Source organism: Mustela nigripes, chromosome 2, assembly GCF_022355385.1.
Source record: "Mustela nigripes isolate SB6536 chromosome 2, MUSNIG.SB6536, whole genome shotgun sequence".
Classification (NCBI taxonomy): domain Eukaryota; kingdom Metazoa; phylum Chordata; class Mammalia; order Carnivora; family Mustelidae; genus Mustela; species Mustela nigripes.
This window is the reverse complement of record NC_081558.1, coordinates 37,414,429-37,429,963: the sequence shown is the minus strand read 5'-3', so window position 1 is coordinate 37,429,963 and position 15,535 is coordinate 37,414,429. Positions and strand designations below refer to the sequence as shown.

General features: G+C 40.4%; 1 protein-coding gene across 7 annotated transcripts in view; it reads right to left on the bottom strand.

Moving 5' to 3' along the window:
- MITF (melanocyte inducing transcription factor) overlaps positions 1 to 15,535 on the bottom strand; it is a 220,908-nt gene that overhangs the window by 17,375 nt on the left and 187,998 nt on the right. For 3 of the 7 annotated variants that reach the window (XM_059390140.1, XM_059390141.1, XM_059390144.1), the window contains exons 3-7: positions 14,581 to 14,808; positions 13,419 to 13,502; positions 11,178 to 11,273; positions 3,732 to 3,849; positions 471 to 545 (exon numbers count right to left, since the gene is read on the bottom strand). In XM_059390140.1, coding sequence (XP_059246123.1) covers positions 471 to 545; positions 3,732 to 3,849; positions 11,178 to 11,273; positions 13,419 to 13,502; positions 14,581 to 14,808 — 601 coding nt within the window. The remainder of the gene's footprint in view (positions 1 to 470; positions 546 to 3,731; positions 3,850 to 11,177; positions 11,274 to 13,418; positions 13,503 to 14,580; positions 14,809 to 15,535) is intronic. The other 4 variants (XM_059390142.1, XM_059390143.1, XM_059390145.1 and 1 more) reach the window with 2 other exon arrangements.

The window sequence follows — 15,535 nt, the reverse complement described above, 5'->3', positions numbered from 1 at the left end:
TTAAAGACATAAAAAATAACTTTAAATGTTGGAAGATTTTCTTTAAGTCACAGTTTAAGTCCGAAATTGGGGAGGGTACCTCACTCACAGATTCCCTTCCATTTCATTTTTTTTTTCTTTCAAATCTCACTGGAGAAGGTGATCCCATAATCCCCTTTTGTTAATAAGTTCCAGTGTGAGCAACACTTATAATTGGGTAGTTGGGGATCAAGTGTCCCTCTCACCAAACACACACACCAAAACTATTACTATAAATAAGTAAATACTCTTCAGAATACTGGGGAGATTTTCAATTTGATGAGAGATAAATACAGGAAAATCTTAGTTTCTCTGAAAAACATTTTTTCTTCCATAAATGTACCTTTAACAGCTATGCATATCAATTTCCTCCCACAAGATTTCAAACAATTTTGATATAAGGGGGAACATCCACTCCAATTTCAAATATCATGAACATAAAACCAACTTACTCAAATTGTGATTGTCCTTTTTTTGCCTCTCTTTAGCCAACGCTCTTGCTTCAGATTCTGTGGGAAAAATACACGCTGTGCACGTGAATGAAGTAATTAGAAATGGGAACTGTTTAAGGCACGCAATGATGTACACTACAAAACATCTCATTTTCTAGTTAGATATGGAAACTTACCTGACCACATTCTAATAATAAAAAAAATAGGGTTTTTAAAATCATGATTCTTCAAAGGCTTGTATTTTTTCAAAAGCAATATATATCAAATAAATGCAAAGCCATGGCTTCTACAAAATTGTACAAGACCAGTAGCAAAGGTATCTAACATCAAACATACAAGAAGAAAAGTAACTAGAAAACTATGGAAATTTGCTATTGATATTCTGTTATTAAGAGTTGAACTTTCTTTTCTTTTCTTTTTTTTTTTTTAAAGACTTATTTATTTATTTCAGAAAGAAAGAGAGAGAGAGAAAGAGAGAGCATGAGCGGGAGGGGCAGATGGTGAGGGAGAATCTCAAGCAGATTCCATGCTGAGTGCAGAACCCCATGTGGGGCTTGATCCCACAACCCTGAGATCATGACCTGAGTTGGAAGCTTAAGCACCCTGAGCCACCCGATGCCCAGGGAGTCAAATTTTCTTTTCATGCAACAGAACTTTTTGTTATTTCTTCCATGCCTTTGTAACACACTGACATGAAAACCGAGGAGAGAAGCTATCATGTCAGATCTCTGACGGTAGAAATGGACTCTTTTTTGCTGGGGTGGGGGCTTGGAGCTAGGTTCCAACAGAACTTGCTAGAATGAAATGATGACCCTGAGGAACTCAGACCCTACTAGCCTGAGTTCCTATAAACAAAAATAGGGTACAGGGTACAGAGGTGTTTGGTGGCAACTCCATTTGAAAAGATACATTTGCAGTGCAAGTTCTGTGAGATCTCTGTGGGGGGATAGCTTTGCACCTTACAGAAGGCAAAACAAAACAAAAGGACAGTTGTTTGATTAATCCTGGCATTCTGCGACCTCTGTTACTTTCTTTTCACAAGTGACACCTGAAACATTACACTACCATCATTCAGAATTGTACCCCAAATTAGAAATCTTTTTAGCATAACTCATAGCCACTGAAGCTTATATATGTATATATATTTATTGTATGTGTATTATGTATACTTATATACACATAAATAATTCAGAGCCTGAATTATTTCAATTGGGATGATTAATCCAAACCATTTTCTAATTTTTTTTTTCATCACATGAGCATTATAGTCAGCTTTTAATTATATACCCTCCCCTTCAGTATTTTAGGTTTTTTTTTTTCCTCTTCTTTTCTTTTTATCTTCAGTTTTGCCAGCCCTACAACCATGGTTTTCTGCCCATCCATCTCAACCCACCAACTGTGGGCCAGCTTTGGTCAGGGCAATCCAGTGAACTTCTCTGCCGTCTTATAGCTTCACCCACATCCTCCCCAAGGTGGGTAGACTCTTGACCTTGGTGGGGGGTTGGTTCTTCCCAAGCTTAGAGAGCCCCTCTATAGCCTCAGGATATTCTATAGTATTCTTCCTCTCCTAGTAGCTAAACGCCCATACACGGTTAACAATCCTTCATATTAAACCTTTCCGGTTTAAATCACCATGTGGACTCTGCTTCCTGACTAGAACCTAATGCAGGTGGGAAAGAGAATTTTTTCCCCTTAGTCAGACCTGACTCCTAAGCCTTTTCTCTTTTGGCTACTTCACTCTGCCTTCACAGCTAGCAGTGTTCAGAACCCCAATTCCTGTCCATTTATTCCTTTTCCTGGCATTTTACCCTTTTCCTGTCTGGATTGGTCATTTTCTAAGATAAAAAAGTGATTCTAGAAGTGTATAGTTGATCTGCTTCTTTTTAAAAAGAAAAATAAATTTATACCCCCTTACCCATTTCTCTCATTCCCACCCCTGGCCTTTGTTGTTTTGTTTTTGAACAAACAATCCAGAGTCTACTTTGGGGGCACCGGGGGACTTAGTCAGTCAAACTTCCGACTCCGTCTCTTGGTTCCAATTCAGGTCATGATCTCAGGGTTGTGAGACTGAGCCGCACGCCAGGCTCCGTGCTCAGTTCGGACTCCACTTGAAATTCTCTCCCTCTTCCTTTCACTCCTGCCCCTCTCTCCATTCACGCTCTCTTTCTCTAAAATAAATAAATTTCTTGTAAATCTAAAAAAAAAAGTTTACTTCACATGTAAGTTGTAAGAATTCTGTTCATGCCATATTAACCATATTTAATCATTATTATTATAGATCTCATATGGCATTATTTTCTGAGACTTCACGGTACTTTTCCTTTCTGGGAGGATACCCACTTTTTGTTGACTTTCAATGCGTTTTACACAGTAATTAACTTATTACCACTTTTAACCCCCCAAATTGTTTTTTTAAACTTTCTCCTGCCACAGTCTTCTGAAATATTTTCTTCAAAAAGACACCCTTGAACAAACAGGATTCTTTTTTTGCACCAAATATATAGTTCATATTCTCAGACCGTTCACCTAATCCTGCAAGATGCAAGGACCAAACATTAAAAAGGGGGATGAGGTGAGGGCCATAAAACTCATCATGGTAGAACACCAGTTCTAATGGAGTTTTGTCATGTTTTAATGGCCAAATGCCTTCCCTAAAGCATTGAGCAAAATGGTGAAATAGATAATTTCACACTTGCCTCAGGAACAAACAATACCCATTGCTCCATTTCATAATCTATTTTTTTCCTCTGTGTAATAAATCTTTTGCACATGATGTAGCAAAAATAACAGGAGGCATCTAAAGATGTAAGAAATTCATTCTTACCCTATCCTGACAAATGTGGGCTTGATGTGTGTAAAGGAAAATTCAGACCACGGTTCTCAAACTGGAATGCCTCTAGGGGCTTGGCAAGTAACACAAGCACCAGACGGGGTGGCGACATTTTATAATTAAAAGTGTTGCCTTCTGCCTCCCCACCCCAAAGGGGAGAGCAGCCACAGACACAACGATGGGTGTCATGGCATAACAGTGGTGCCTTGGAGTGACAGCAGCCCCAATTCCAGGACCTCAAGAAATACCGGAAACCAGGATTTCCAAGTATAAATCCTCCATCTTGAAAAATAGTTTCACCACTGTGCAGATCTAAGAAGAAAAGTATGTCTACAAACTGGGAAGAGTCTGGAGGTCACAATTCTGATAACTTTGCTTGCCAGAAAATTAACAGAAAATCCCCAGGAAGAGGCACACTTGCCAATATTTACCTGTGAGCTCCCTTTTTATGTTGGGAAGGTTGGCTGGACAGGAGTTGCTGATGGTGAGGCCTGGGGGTGGCAGGCCTTGGTTACCGTAGAGATCAATCAGATTTCCAGAGACAGGTAACTAGAGAGAGAAACAATAAGAGAATTGAACTGCTTGAACAATTCCTAGGTTATTCAGCTAGAGCCCAGATCTATTCCAGACTTGATTTAAAAGAAATGGTTTGAAGTTAAAAACAAAAAAAAAAAATCATTTTTTAAAACAGGAAAGCATGACCTGTTTACCTTTCTACTCACTTAGATAATGGGGACCTTTAGCTTATTCCTCTGAAAGAAGAAAGGGCACAGAATCTCACCCCTGTAAGACGATTCTATGATCAGCTTATAGTTATATTTTGAGCATGGAGGCAATGGACACTGTGGCAACTCATTATCTAGCACATTCAGCAGCACAGAGTAGATGTTTAGGAAATGCTGGCTATTACTGTAAAGTGGGGTTCTATGTGGCCTGACTTCTTCACCAAATCAGGTTTTTCATTAAAGTCACCTTTTTTCCTTCCCTCTCTTGCCCTCTCCATTTTTAAAAAATCTCTCTTTATTTTATAAGGAAAACCAAGTGCAAAGTGTTCTCTACTGGAAAAGAAATGGTTTCCTTATTGCTGAAGAAAAGCTCTTTTCCTTGAAACTGAAATCTTTCGTAGAGCCACAAGAGGGAGCCCACTGACTTTAATAAAAATAAAAATTTACACTAAAAAAAAAAAGTAAAGAAATATCTAGCCCTCTCAAGCTAGCTTAGGAGTGCTTTTTTCTCCATTCTGAACTAAATATTTTGAAGTGGTAAACTTTCTGCCCCGGATGCTGATTTCCTTTTTCCGTCTATGAATTTCCCTGCACCTCGTTCATTGAAGAAGCTTGAGGATACCCATGTTTGTGGACATCAGAGGTCCCAGATATTTCGTCTTCTTACCCTCTGAAATAAAGTTCTGATTATTAACAAGAGGGACAGAGTTAAGTGACCTCACTACAGTCAGTGCAGAAGTTCCCTCTTCCCAGCTTAATTCAAACAATTCCTGTAACTATCATTACCAAGGAAGTCTTAGAGCATTTGGCCCATCCTTGATCAGACACTCTAAATTTTACTCTAATTTTGAGAAAAGTACCTTGAGATAGCATTCAAGCTGTTTCGTGACCAAGAGGTATCGAGAAGAGATTCTACTGCACATCTCGCCTTCCAATTTCTCCAATGGCCACTAACATACAGATAAAAATACCCGCAAAATACAGATACAAATGTGTTTCCTTTCACTATTTGCCTTGACCATCTATTCCCATTGCGGCTTCTAGAGAAGTAGTCCATGAAAGTACAGGGAGACGCCTGTACTTTCTGACAGGTAAACAGGACACTTGCTCTAATACGACTGGGTCTGAGAACAGGAAGGACAGACTGATCAGCGGAACGCGTCTCTCTCTTGTCAACTCCATCTTTTCTTCTTTTTGAAGGCAGGATTTATATTTTGTATATAAAATGTAATACACCTATCCCACCTCACCGATGCATATAAACAATGCACTGTGAGCATTTAGAATGCCCTTGAAGCACAAGTCAAGCCCCTCTAGCTAAAAACCTGATGACCAGTGACTTTGATTCTTAGCTGTCATTTTGCTAAGTGGTTTCATGTGAAGTAGGTCACCTTCCTGGGGTCAGTCTTGCTCTGTGAGTACTCAGTTCCATTCTTGTACAACTTAAGACAGCAAAGTGAAAGGTATACAAATGTCTTAATACAGCAGCGTAAAGAGTCAGAGCATCAAAACTCAAAGCTGCTGGGACATCTCGTAACCCGCTGAGGGACTCCCAAGATTTATCCTCTTATCCTTTTGGACTTTGAGATTCTGGAGGAACTACTGAGTGTTAATAAACCAAGAATGTGGCTTCAAAATTCAACGCAACAAGCTAAAAAGATATATCCATACCTCTAGAAATACGAATCATAGCTATCATCTTTTCAAACGCAAACTGTAAGCAAAACAAGGCAACTGTGTTATGATGATGATTTGTTAGGGAAAATGTAATAGGCAAGAGATACATACAGTAAACTTTAAAAAAACAGAACAAAACAAAGCCCCTCTAATGCATTAACACTGAATGGATAGATATCTAATTATAAGCTTCTCTGGGACAAGACCATGTTTTCTAAACACATTCTAAAGGAAATGAAGTGCATGTGTGCTTAATAAATGCAGAACCACATGAAGGGAGGGAGGGAGGGGGACAGACAGAGGGCAAACGAAACACAAACTGGGAATGAGGCAGAGACAAAGACACGAGAGGAGGGGTGGAAACTGAAGAGAGAGACACATGTATACAGGAAGGGGAGAGAGGCGGACAGACGGATGGAGAGGCATTCAGGATGGGGGTGGGGAGGAAGAGCACAAGACTGGGGACACCCAGACACGAATGGGATGGGCAGACGCGACTGCTGTGACTGGCATGGACTGACAGCCCTGCGTGCCAAGAAGGGAGACGAATTGTAATCTCTGTAATGAGATGCCTTATCGGACACTCTACTGAGGCCAGATGTCATTACTTTCAGACCAAAAGGCAGCTTATAATCGTCCCCCAACTTCTCTAAAAGATTTCCCGCTTTGGCTGCTTTTCTGATACTTGCCGTTTAGGAATTGGCAGCATACATCCTGCCGGAATATTTTGCTGCGAAACATTTCTCTGTGGCCTCCTACTCTGGGTCAGGCACAAAACTAGAAAGGCACTTTGTGTATGCTGTCTTAATTGATTTTTACAAAAGAAAAACCATGGTTCTAGCTATGTCTGAATAGAGCTTTGTGGTAGGAGGTTTGTATACTATGTTAATAGCAATATTTGGGGGGCAGGGTCAACTGCTGATAAACCAATTCAAAGCTGCAATTTTCAATTAATCTTCAACTAATTCTAAGCAAATAAAAACCTAGCTGCTCATGAGCCAAGTATGGATACTCAAATTTACAAATTAATGGTGCAGGCTGGCTCAGGAGGCAGAGAGCTGGGTTAAAACCTGCCTGTGTTACTGACCTGCTGGGTGATACTAACCTCCCTGAGGCACGCCCCGCCACACACCTTTGCAAAGTGGCAATCCTATCGCCCACCTCTCAGGGTTTTGTACGAATCAGAGGTCAACTGGGTGAGACACTGTATTCAAGTGATCAGTACTGCCATGGTTAGTAATACAATTTTCTACAAAGTACTGTATTCCTAGTCTATTTTCAACAGTCAAGCTAATTTCCACTTTGATCGGCTGCACCACGTGCCATGTTAATTGCTAAGTTAATTGCTGTCAACCTTTGCACCAATTTTACCAGACTGCAAAGCAAATCCAAACACGGAACTACAGGGTTGGGGTAACCACCCAGGGTTCGAATCAGGGCTTCTCCATTATCAGTGGAGGGCATCTGTCAATTGGCTAGAGCCATTTCCAGGTGTCACAACTAGGGGGGAGGGTACCACTGACATCTAGTGGGTAAAGGCCAGGGATGCTGCTAAATGTCCAACAATGGGCAGGACAGCCTCACAAAAAAGAATTATCCATCTCAAATATTAATCATGCTGAAGGTAAGAGACTCTGCCTAGGAATGTGCCTTACGTTCTTTATACTAATGGCTGCCATTTGTTGAAGCTACTAAAAGGAAGGTTGGTGAAAAATGGCTTTCTAATTTAAAAATCAGTCACACATATTTAAGAAAGGATTTTGTGGTTTCTCTTCTGGGTTAGAAAAACTGCCCCATAAACACTATAACTGGGTCAAAATAATATCTTTGGAGCTAAGGAAGAGGAAGAGCCACCTTCTGCTTACATGGTGACGCTGTGTGTTTGCTAGGTTTTTATCCAGCACATTCACCTGATTGGCAAGACTTTACCTCCAGCAGACAAGCAGTACAGAGGACGGAAGCTGCAGCCTAAGAGGGACAAAGAAAGAGAAGGTGGACACATATCTGTGTCCCAAACTTGTTCTGAATTGAGTTCTTCAATGTGTTCCTCCACCAAAATGAATATTTTTCCAAGGAAATGATCATTGTAAAATGTTATTATTTTTTTCTTTCTGGATGTTCCCCTTCACTGAATATCAATTGAGCACTGTTAGCACAAGTAAACTGGGACTTTTATTCTTTGTTTGTAATGGTACAAGAGGGCCCTTGTTTTCTCAGAATAGTTATTTCTAGACTCCAATTCCCTTAGGATAGTTTCCTCTCTAAGTGCTCCCTCCACTTTAATTTTTTTTTAGGAAGTTAACTTGAAATAAAGCATATCAAAGAATCAGATAAAAGGGGAAAAACACCCAACATGAAGAACATTAAGTTTAAACTCTATTGAGGGGGAAGAAAATTAAAATGTTAGTGAGTTGTTGGTAGCTTTGTTATTTATTTTGACAATCCAAACCCAGATTTATCAAGAATAAGAGCTAATAATTAACTTTTAGTAAGAGCACATCAGAACCAAGATTCTTCTAAGTGCTTTTTGTAGATTAGTGCTTATCATTTTCATAGGCATCCTATAGTTTTAGATGCTATTATTATTCCCATTTACCAGACAAAGAAAGTGAGGCAAAGAGGTCAAACAGCTCACTCAACAGCAGGCACTGAATCCAGCTATGACTCTCAGTCTGTGATCCTGACCTCTGTTCTATACTGGGTCTTCTATAATAGCAAAATGCTAAAATGGCTTTGTCATGAGCTGACTTTGATGGGTCTACACTTAGACTTTTTCGGGTGGAAATATAAAAAAGTAATGAATGCCTGGACAATCAGTGATATCTGAGGGTGGCTACGGGTTACTCCTCCCCAGCTGGCAATTAATTCAACTCTGCCCAGCAGATCTTTTCTACGTAAGAACACCCCTAAGATGGTCCTTCTGCCCCAGAATTATCCTCCTCCATTCAAGGTCTGACAGGGTCTCCCCTTCCCAGACTGGTAAGCCCCCTGAGAACAGGAAGCACACCCTACTCGTCTTCATCCACAGCACCTCGTCTAGGGCTGGGGACATATTAGGTCATTTAATAAATACTAATTAAATCTTTAATGTTAGCTTAGAGGCAGTCAGATTTCCATTCTAATGTAGAATGGCTGAGGAGGAGACATGGGTGTTTAGTCTAAAGGAGAGAAGCAAGTGGGGGTCTTGAGAAGTGTCCTCAGAAGGGTTATCATGAGGACAAGTTCTCCATGAGGGCAATCTGACCCATGTCTGGAATTCACAGAGAGACACACTGTAAGTAATATCTGGATTATTACGTATATTGTTACTCTGAAGTAGAGCTGGACACATTACAGATGCTCAGGACTATCACCTGAATAAAACACTGTCAAAACTATTTGCTGTTGTAAGGAATTATACTGAATGGAGATGTTGTTGAGTACAGCTTAAGTTTCAGATGCTCAAAGTTATAGTTTATGAGATGACCATGGGAGGTAGGTACAATTATCAGTCCAATTTCAGAGATGGAGAAATGTAGGACTTTAAGAAGCTAAGTAACATGCTAGACCACACGGGGAATGGCAGACTTTAGAGATGTACTGAGATACACTTACATCTCCAACTTCTAACCTCTGTGCTTTCCAGCCTGTCTTGCGAGTTAGTGCATATCCTCCGTTGGAGGCTTTCCAGAAGATGGATGTCTAGTTTTTCTGTGTATGTGGATGGTGCACAGAAGATATGCAAGAGGAGACTAAGGCACCGAGTACTTGATTGACTCAGATGACTTCCAAGGTCCTCACCATTGGAGAAAATTTTAAAGATCATTTATGAAAAAAATCATATTAACTCTATAGTCCTCCTAACGTACCTAGATACCACCCGACACGACTGGCAAAATGACCACCTTCATCCAGCAAAGTTCGTTTGGGATGACTGGGCCATTGCTAATGATTGCTGCTAGGGCACTGAAAACACCATAAATATACCCACGTTTCTGGGTATACTTACAAATTTCACAGCGCAAGCTCTCCCAAGTATCTTCCTCACACTGGTCCTAGGATTCTGACCGCTGACAAGTACAGCCTGCCTCACAAGAGGCCCAAAGTTGGAAGCAGGAGGGTTCTACAGAAGCAAACCAAGGGCTCAAAAGAGGGTGGGGAGAGTCTGACATGGAAACATCTGTCAAGATGGCAGAACATCCAGTTCTTTCAAAATCGGAGGGTAAGTTTAAATGGGCAGGAAGTCGACAGAAACTAAAGATCGTAGAAAAGACTTTGGAGTTTTAAGGGTCCTCCTTACCCTTCAGGTAAATGAACCGAAAGAACTGGACCAAGATGGAACAAAAGAAAGTACTGCCTATCAGACTTAAGTTCACTAAGAATTCTGGTGTAAATAAGTAAGGGCTATCATATTCCCTGGCTGAGAGAGTTTGTCATCTGAATTTATTCTTTAACAAATTTTCTATTATGGTAAAAACACATATGACATAAAACTTAGCATCTTAATAATTTTGAACTGTACGGTTTAGTAGCATTAAGTTTATGCACACTGTTGTGAAACAAATCTCTAGAATGTTTTCATCTTGAAAATACCAAACTCTATACCCACTGAAGAACAACTCGCCTTCACCCCATCTCCCTTGTGGGAGTCAATCTTTGCAATACAGGTTATTAAAGGATATGATGGTCTCATGGCATAGCTCTCATAGAAGAGAGGAAAAGACTGACTGGACAAGGTATTCAAAGCCTACTGAGAAGTCCTGACTCTGACACATCGAAGCTATGTAATCCTGTGCAAGACCAGCTAACCTTTCTTAATCCTAAAAATGAGGGCAATGATACCACTCCAACTTGACTCACAGAATTATTGCAAGGACTAGATTTGGAGACTTTATTACAAGGACTAAATAAGATCTACGATAAGACTTTGGTAAAATGGAAACATAAGACACCATTGGAAAAAAGAGAAAAACCCAGTAGGGGCAAGGTTCCTAATGACAGAGAGAAATAAGTTTAATAAACCACTGATTTATTAACCAAAATCAGAAAAATTTTGCTATTGAAGAAAGGGAAATCGAATATCAGTCACTCTATTACTTGTGAATAGTAAGATGCTGCCTTTTAAAAAACTGCACTCATTTTTCAGGCCAACTAGAATGCTAGTGTAAATAGTACTATCCATAGTATTTCCCTTGGGGGCAGTGTACTAAGTTGGGCATTAGATGTCAGGGGGAATTGGAAGGCCTAACGTCCTATTGAAAGTGGACTTGGACTCCAGGGAATGTAGAGCTTTATCATGGGGTTACCAATAAACCCATGAGAAATTCTTAATTTCTGACGTCAAAGTCACTTATTTGCAATCCTGACACAATTCTCTGTTATATTCTTAGTAAGTGTATCAATCAGTCACTTGAGGAAATAACCTAAGAGATCAGGAAATGGAAATATCTGGAAATATCTCAAGATTTTCTTAAGAAAAAAAAAAATCAGCAATACCGTATTTGCCATTTGCAAAGCAGGATCCATCAATCCCAGGATTTCTTCATTATAACTTGATTCTAGGCTAATGATGTCATCGATTACATCATCCATCTGTAGGAAAAAGGGCAATGTAAGAGAGATCAACAAAAGCAAACACTGTGCAAAGCCACCCAAAGAGAGAGCCATGGTCTTTTCTTACCCTAAGCACTAATTCTCTTCAGTTAGATGCTAAGAAATTACCTCCCTCTTCTTCCCAAATATGAACATTACCGTTAGGTCACGGACACTAACAGGGGATAAGGACGCCATCTGCAACCAGCACTTAGTGAGGGATTACTAGGTGTCCAGCACTGGGTTTAGGGCTTTGGATGGGTTAAATTATTCTCCCCTAAGAATACCTCTATCAGTGCAGGTTAGTAAATCAATTTGCCAAGTGACATAAATGAGAAGCATCTTGCCCAAAGTCATACACAGAAGAGGGTTAGAGCCACAACTTGAACCCATGCTCTCAAATGCTATTCCCCAAACGGGAAAGGTGAACCAGGAAACCTTATCTTGAACAATGGCTGCCATTTCTCTTTTTTTTTCTCTCAAGACTACACCCCATAGCCTTTGTAGACCCTCCCTTCAGTAAGACAATCCAGATGGTAGTTTAGACCTTCACTCTCTTAGGCACATATGGGGCACTGCGGCTCTCGGGCTGCTGGCTAACCCTGCACTGATCCTGCAATGACTTGTAAAATAAGTTTCTCCTTGTACAGCTGCCAGTGTGCTCGGTACTCCCGGAGGAGTACAGCAGGACGAGGTTATCATTACAGTCATGGAGCTGACATTCCCACTAGATCAATTTTATTCCTGAAGTACCAAAACATCAGTTATGATAATAAACAACAGTGATTACATGTGCATTGCAGCAGTTGCAAAGACAAGGCTGTGAAAACATTTCTTTGTAAACACCTGATGTATTTGAGCTAGCTAGTGTGTGTGTGTGTGTGTGTGTGTGTGTGTGTGTGTGTACGCATGCATGCACAGATCTAAATAGTGCTTCACAAGTACACAATGAAATCTCAAAACTCAGAGGAATGCTCCTTTACATGTTTTTACCATTTTCAACTAAAGGGGACAGGCTCCAGTGCCACAGAGCTTGGAATCCTCCTTCTCCCACTTGGTCTATCAGGGGCAAAGCCCTCAATTTTAAAGAGCCTCAACGGGGCCAGTATGGAATATGGGGTTAATAATACTCATTGCCTTACTGAATTCTTGTGAAATTTCAGGATAAACCATATAAAGTGTTCAGAGGGCTATGGCTAAACACCCCAAAAAATGAGCGTCATTAAGTGACCCCCTAAGAAGGATAATTGCAGGTCAGTTTTGATTAACTGCCAGTGGTTTATTAAGTTTCATTTCTAGATACACCAGTTCTGTTTGTTTGCTTTCAAGAGATGATTTTCTAATTGAGTTGAACAGGCAAATGGGTCAGAGTACTTATGATCAAGTCCCCTTTCCTTGTAAATTTTTTTAGGGAAATAAATTTAGTGGGCTTGGTGTGTTTGTTTTTTAAAATAATTTCTTTTTCTTATAAAAAAAGAACCACTAATGCAAATTAATAACAGGAAATATAGAAAAGCAAAAAACAAAAAGAAAAAGAATTTTTTGGTGCTTCTTCTTCTTTTTCTTATACATCTAGACACTTATTTAAAAATACATAACTATGTTAATAAATGTAGCATTATTTATTTAAATCTATTTTATAAGCTCTCATCACTTGGGAAAAAATCCATAAAGTATTACTAAATCAATAAAGTTTGAAATGCGTGTTTCCTGAGATTCCATTTCATAAAACAATATATAGAGCTCTCTCTTTCTCTCTCTCTCACACATACACACACACAATCATGTGCATATCGTGGTTTTACTAAGAGCCTTTTGAAGTTGCTACCCTGCAAATTTGTGTAACACACTGATGATATCGAAATGAAGTACAGCGTATTATATTTTATGTACCACAATTTATGTATTTCAAGTACTTTTAAATGACTTGAAGCAACTTAGGGAAAGTGCATTTTAAGTTTAATTTCCCTGAGTTATTTCATCAGGAGACACTATGAAGAAAATGGTCCTGTTCATAGCTTTATTTAAAAAAAAAAAATCAATGAGGGGAACAAAACCCTTGAGTCATCAGAAGGCGTGATGAGCCACAAATATAGGTTCTCACTACAAAGTGTGACATCCTTGAGCTGCCGGGTCATTCGGTACCTGCATGCACGACGCTCGTGAATGCGTGTTCATAGTTGGGCATTCGCTTTCCGCCCTGTTTTGCTCTTCAAACTTATAAAATCCCTGCAAAAACACAAGCAAAATCAGCCCATGACTTGGATTGGCAAATGACTTTTCAATGACACGTTCACACGAGGCTGATGGCGCGGCAACAAGATGGACTAACAAGCTTTCAAACAAAGTGGAATCTGACCGAGAAATAAAATAGCGCAGAAAGAACTTCCACCAGATCAGCTTGAGAGATGACAATTATGGACAGAGAAAAATAAGACAGTTGGTTTGGGCACAGGGGAAAAGACTGAGTCCCTCTGGAAATTAAAACTCAGCAACTTCAGAAGAGTCACCTCTGAAATCCCATGAACATTTCAGAGTACGGTAAAACTCCATTAAAATGAGGCTTATCATCTCATAATTTGGAAATGACGGGCATTAAGTCACAACTCTTCCCCTCAGGTATTTTTAGGCTTCGAATTTTGATGCAACAATTCACTTGAGGTGTGTTTGAATCTCGTCTCCAATCCGGCCTTTACAAAAGCGGGTTTCACGGCAGCGGCAATCTTATTACGAAACGGAATTTATCTAGCAATTAAAACCTGAGCTTTTCTGTTAAATTCTCATGCGCTACATTACTCAAATCCGTCCACGCACATGCTGTGCTTTTTTTTTTTTTTTTTTTACTTCAAGTCAGAGAGAAATAAAAATAATATTCCAGACATTCACAACAAGCGGAACTTCTAAACCGCCTGTCCCACACCTTTTCTATTTTTGCTTTTCCTTCTCCACCTTGCCTTCTCCTCTCTCTGCGTTTTTCCGGCTTTGTAAATGGAAAGGCATTGAAGAGAAGAGAGCGCTCGGCTCACGGAGCGGAAACAGGGCTGGGGGCTGGGGGAGAAAGTGTCCTCCTCGCCTCCACGTCCCACTCTGGAGTGCCCAGGTGTCCCGACCTGAAGCACAACCCAACAGGACCCGGTGGCGGCGTGAAGAGGCCGGAGCGCGGTGGCCACACGCGCAGAATGTGGGACAAAGGCTGGCGCGTGTGGCCCCGCAGACAGACTAGAGTCCACAGTCAAGTGTGGGAATCATAGCCGACAGACATTCACTTAGTGGAAGAAGACAGGAGAGGGGAGGAGACATGAATTACCTCTTTTTCACAGTTGGAGTTAAGTGTGAGCATAGCCATGGGGCTGTTGGGTGCGCTGCTCCCCGGCACTGGTGGCATGACATGGTCGCCAGGCTGGTTTGGACATGGCAAGCTCAGGACTTGGTTGGCATGTTTATTTGCTAAAGTGGTAGAAAGGTACTGCTTTACCTGCTGCCTTTGGGCTTGCTGTATGTGGTACTTGGTGGGGTTTTCGAGGTGGGTCTGCACCTGAACATAGCCACGGAGGGAAGAGAAGACAGCGCCGTTATTTGTGAGTTTCGGTCGGCTCTTTTCTCACGCACAAACATGAGACTGGCCAAGTCCACCAACAGAATAAATTATTAAGCCCCTGTTATGTACCAGGCACTGTGCTAATGGATTTTGATATTACTGAAGTTTAAAGGCTAACACTCAGGATTTGGGGTAATACTTTGCCCTGTTTTAGTTCCACTGCTAATTAGCTGCACATCTCTTTGAAACCTTGTGCCCTTTTGCTCATGTCCAATAATTTAAAATTCACAACCATCTGGAGGGCAACACTTTCCCCAACACGACCGTCAGGGTTTACTGAGATCAGAAGGACAACCTAGAAGAAGGAGCCTAACAATTTATTTTACTTTCCTTGGCAAACAGAACAGCTTTCTGTTTAAAAACAACAACAACAAACCTCCTTAAGAGCCAGCTGTAAACGGTTGTAGAAAATAAACAGAAACATTCTGATGATTAAATCAACTAGTTGTAGATTAATTCCTCCCACTTTCATTTGGACATGATTATTCAACATTTTAATTAAGATCTTGAACTCAACATAAAAAGCAATTTACGGGAAGCAGTTTCTTTCAAAATACCTCACACTTACATGTATGTGTTTTTCAAGGCATGACTGTGAAGCCACCAGGTTCTTTTTTCTCCTTTCTTAGAAAAACTAATACAGAATTAAAAATACTTTTTAAAA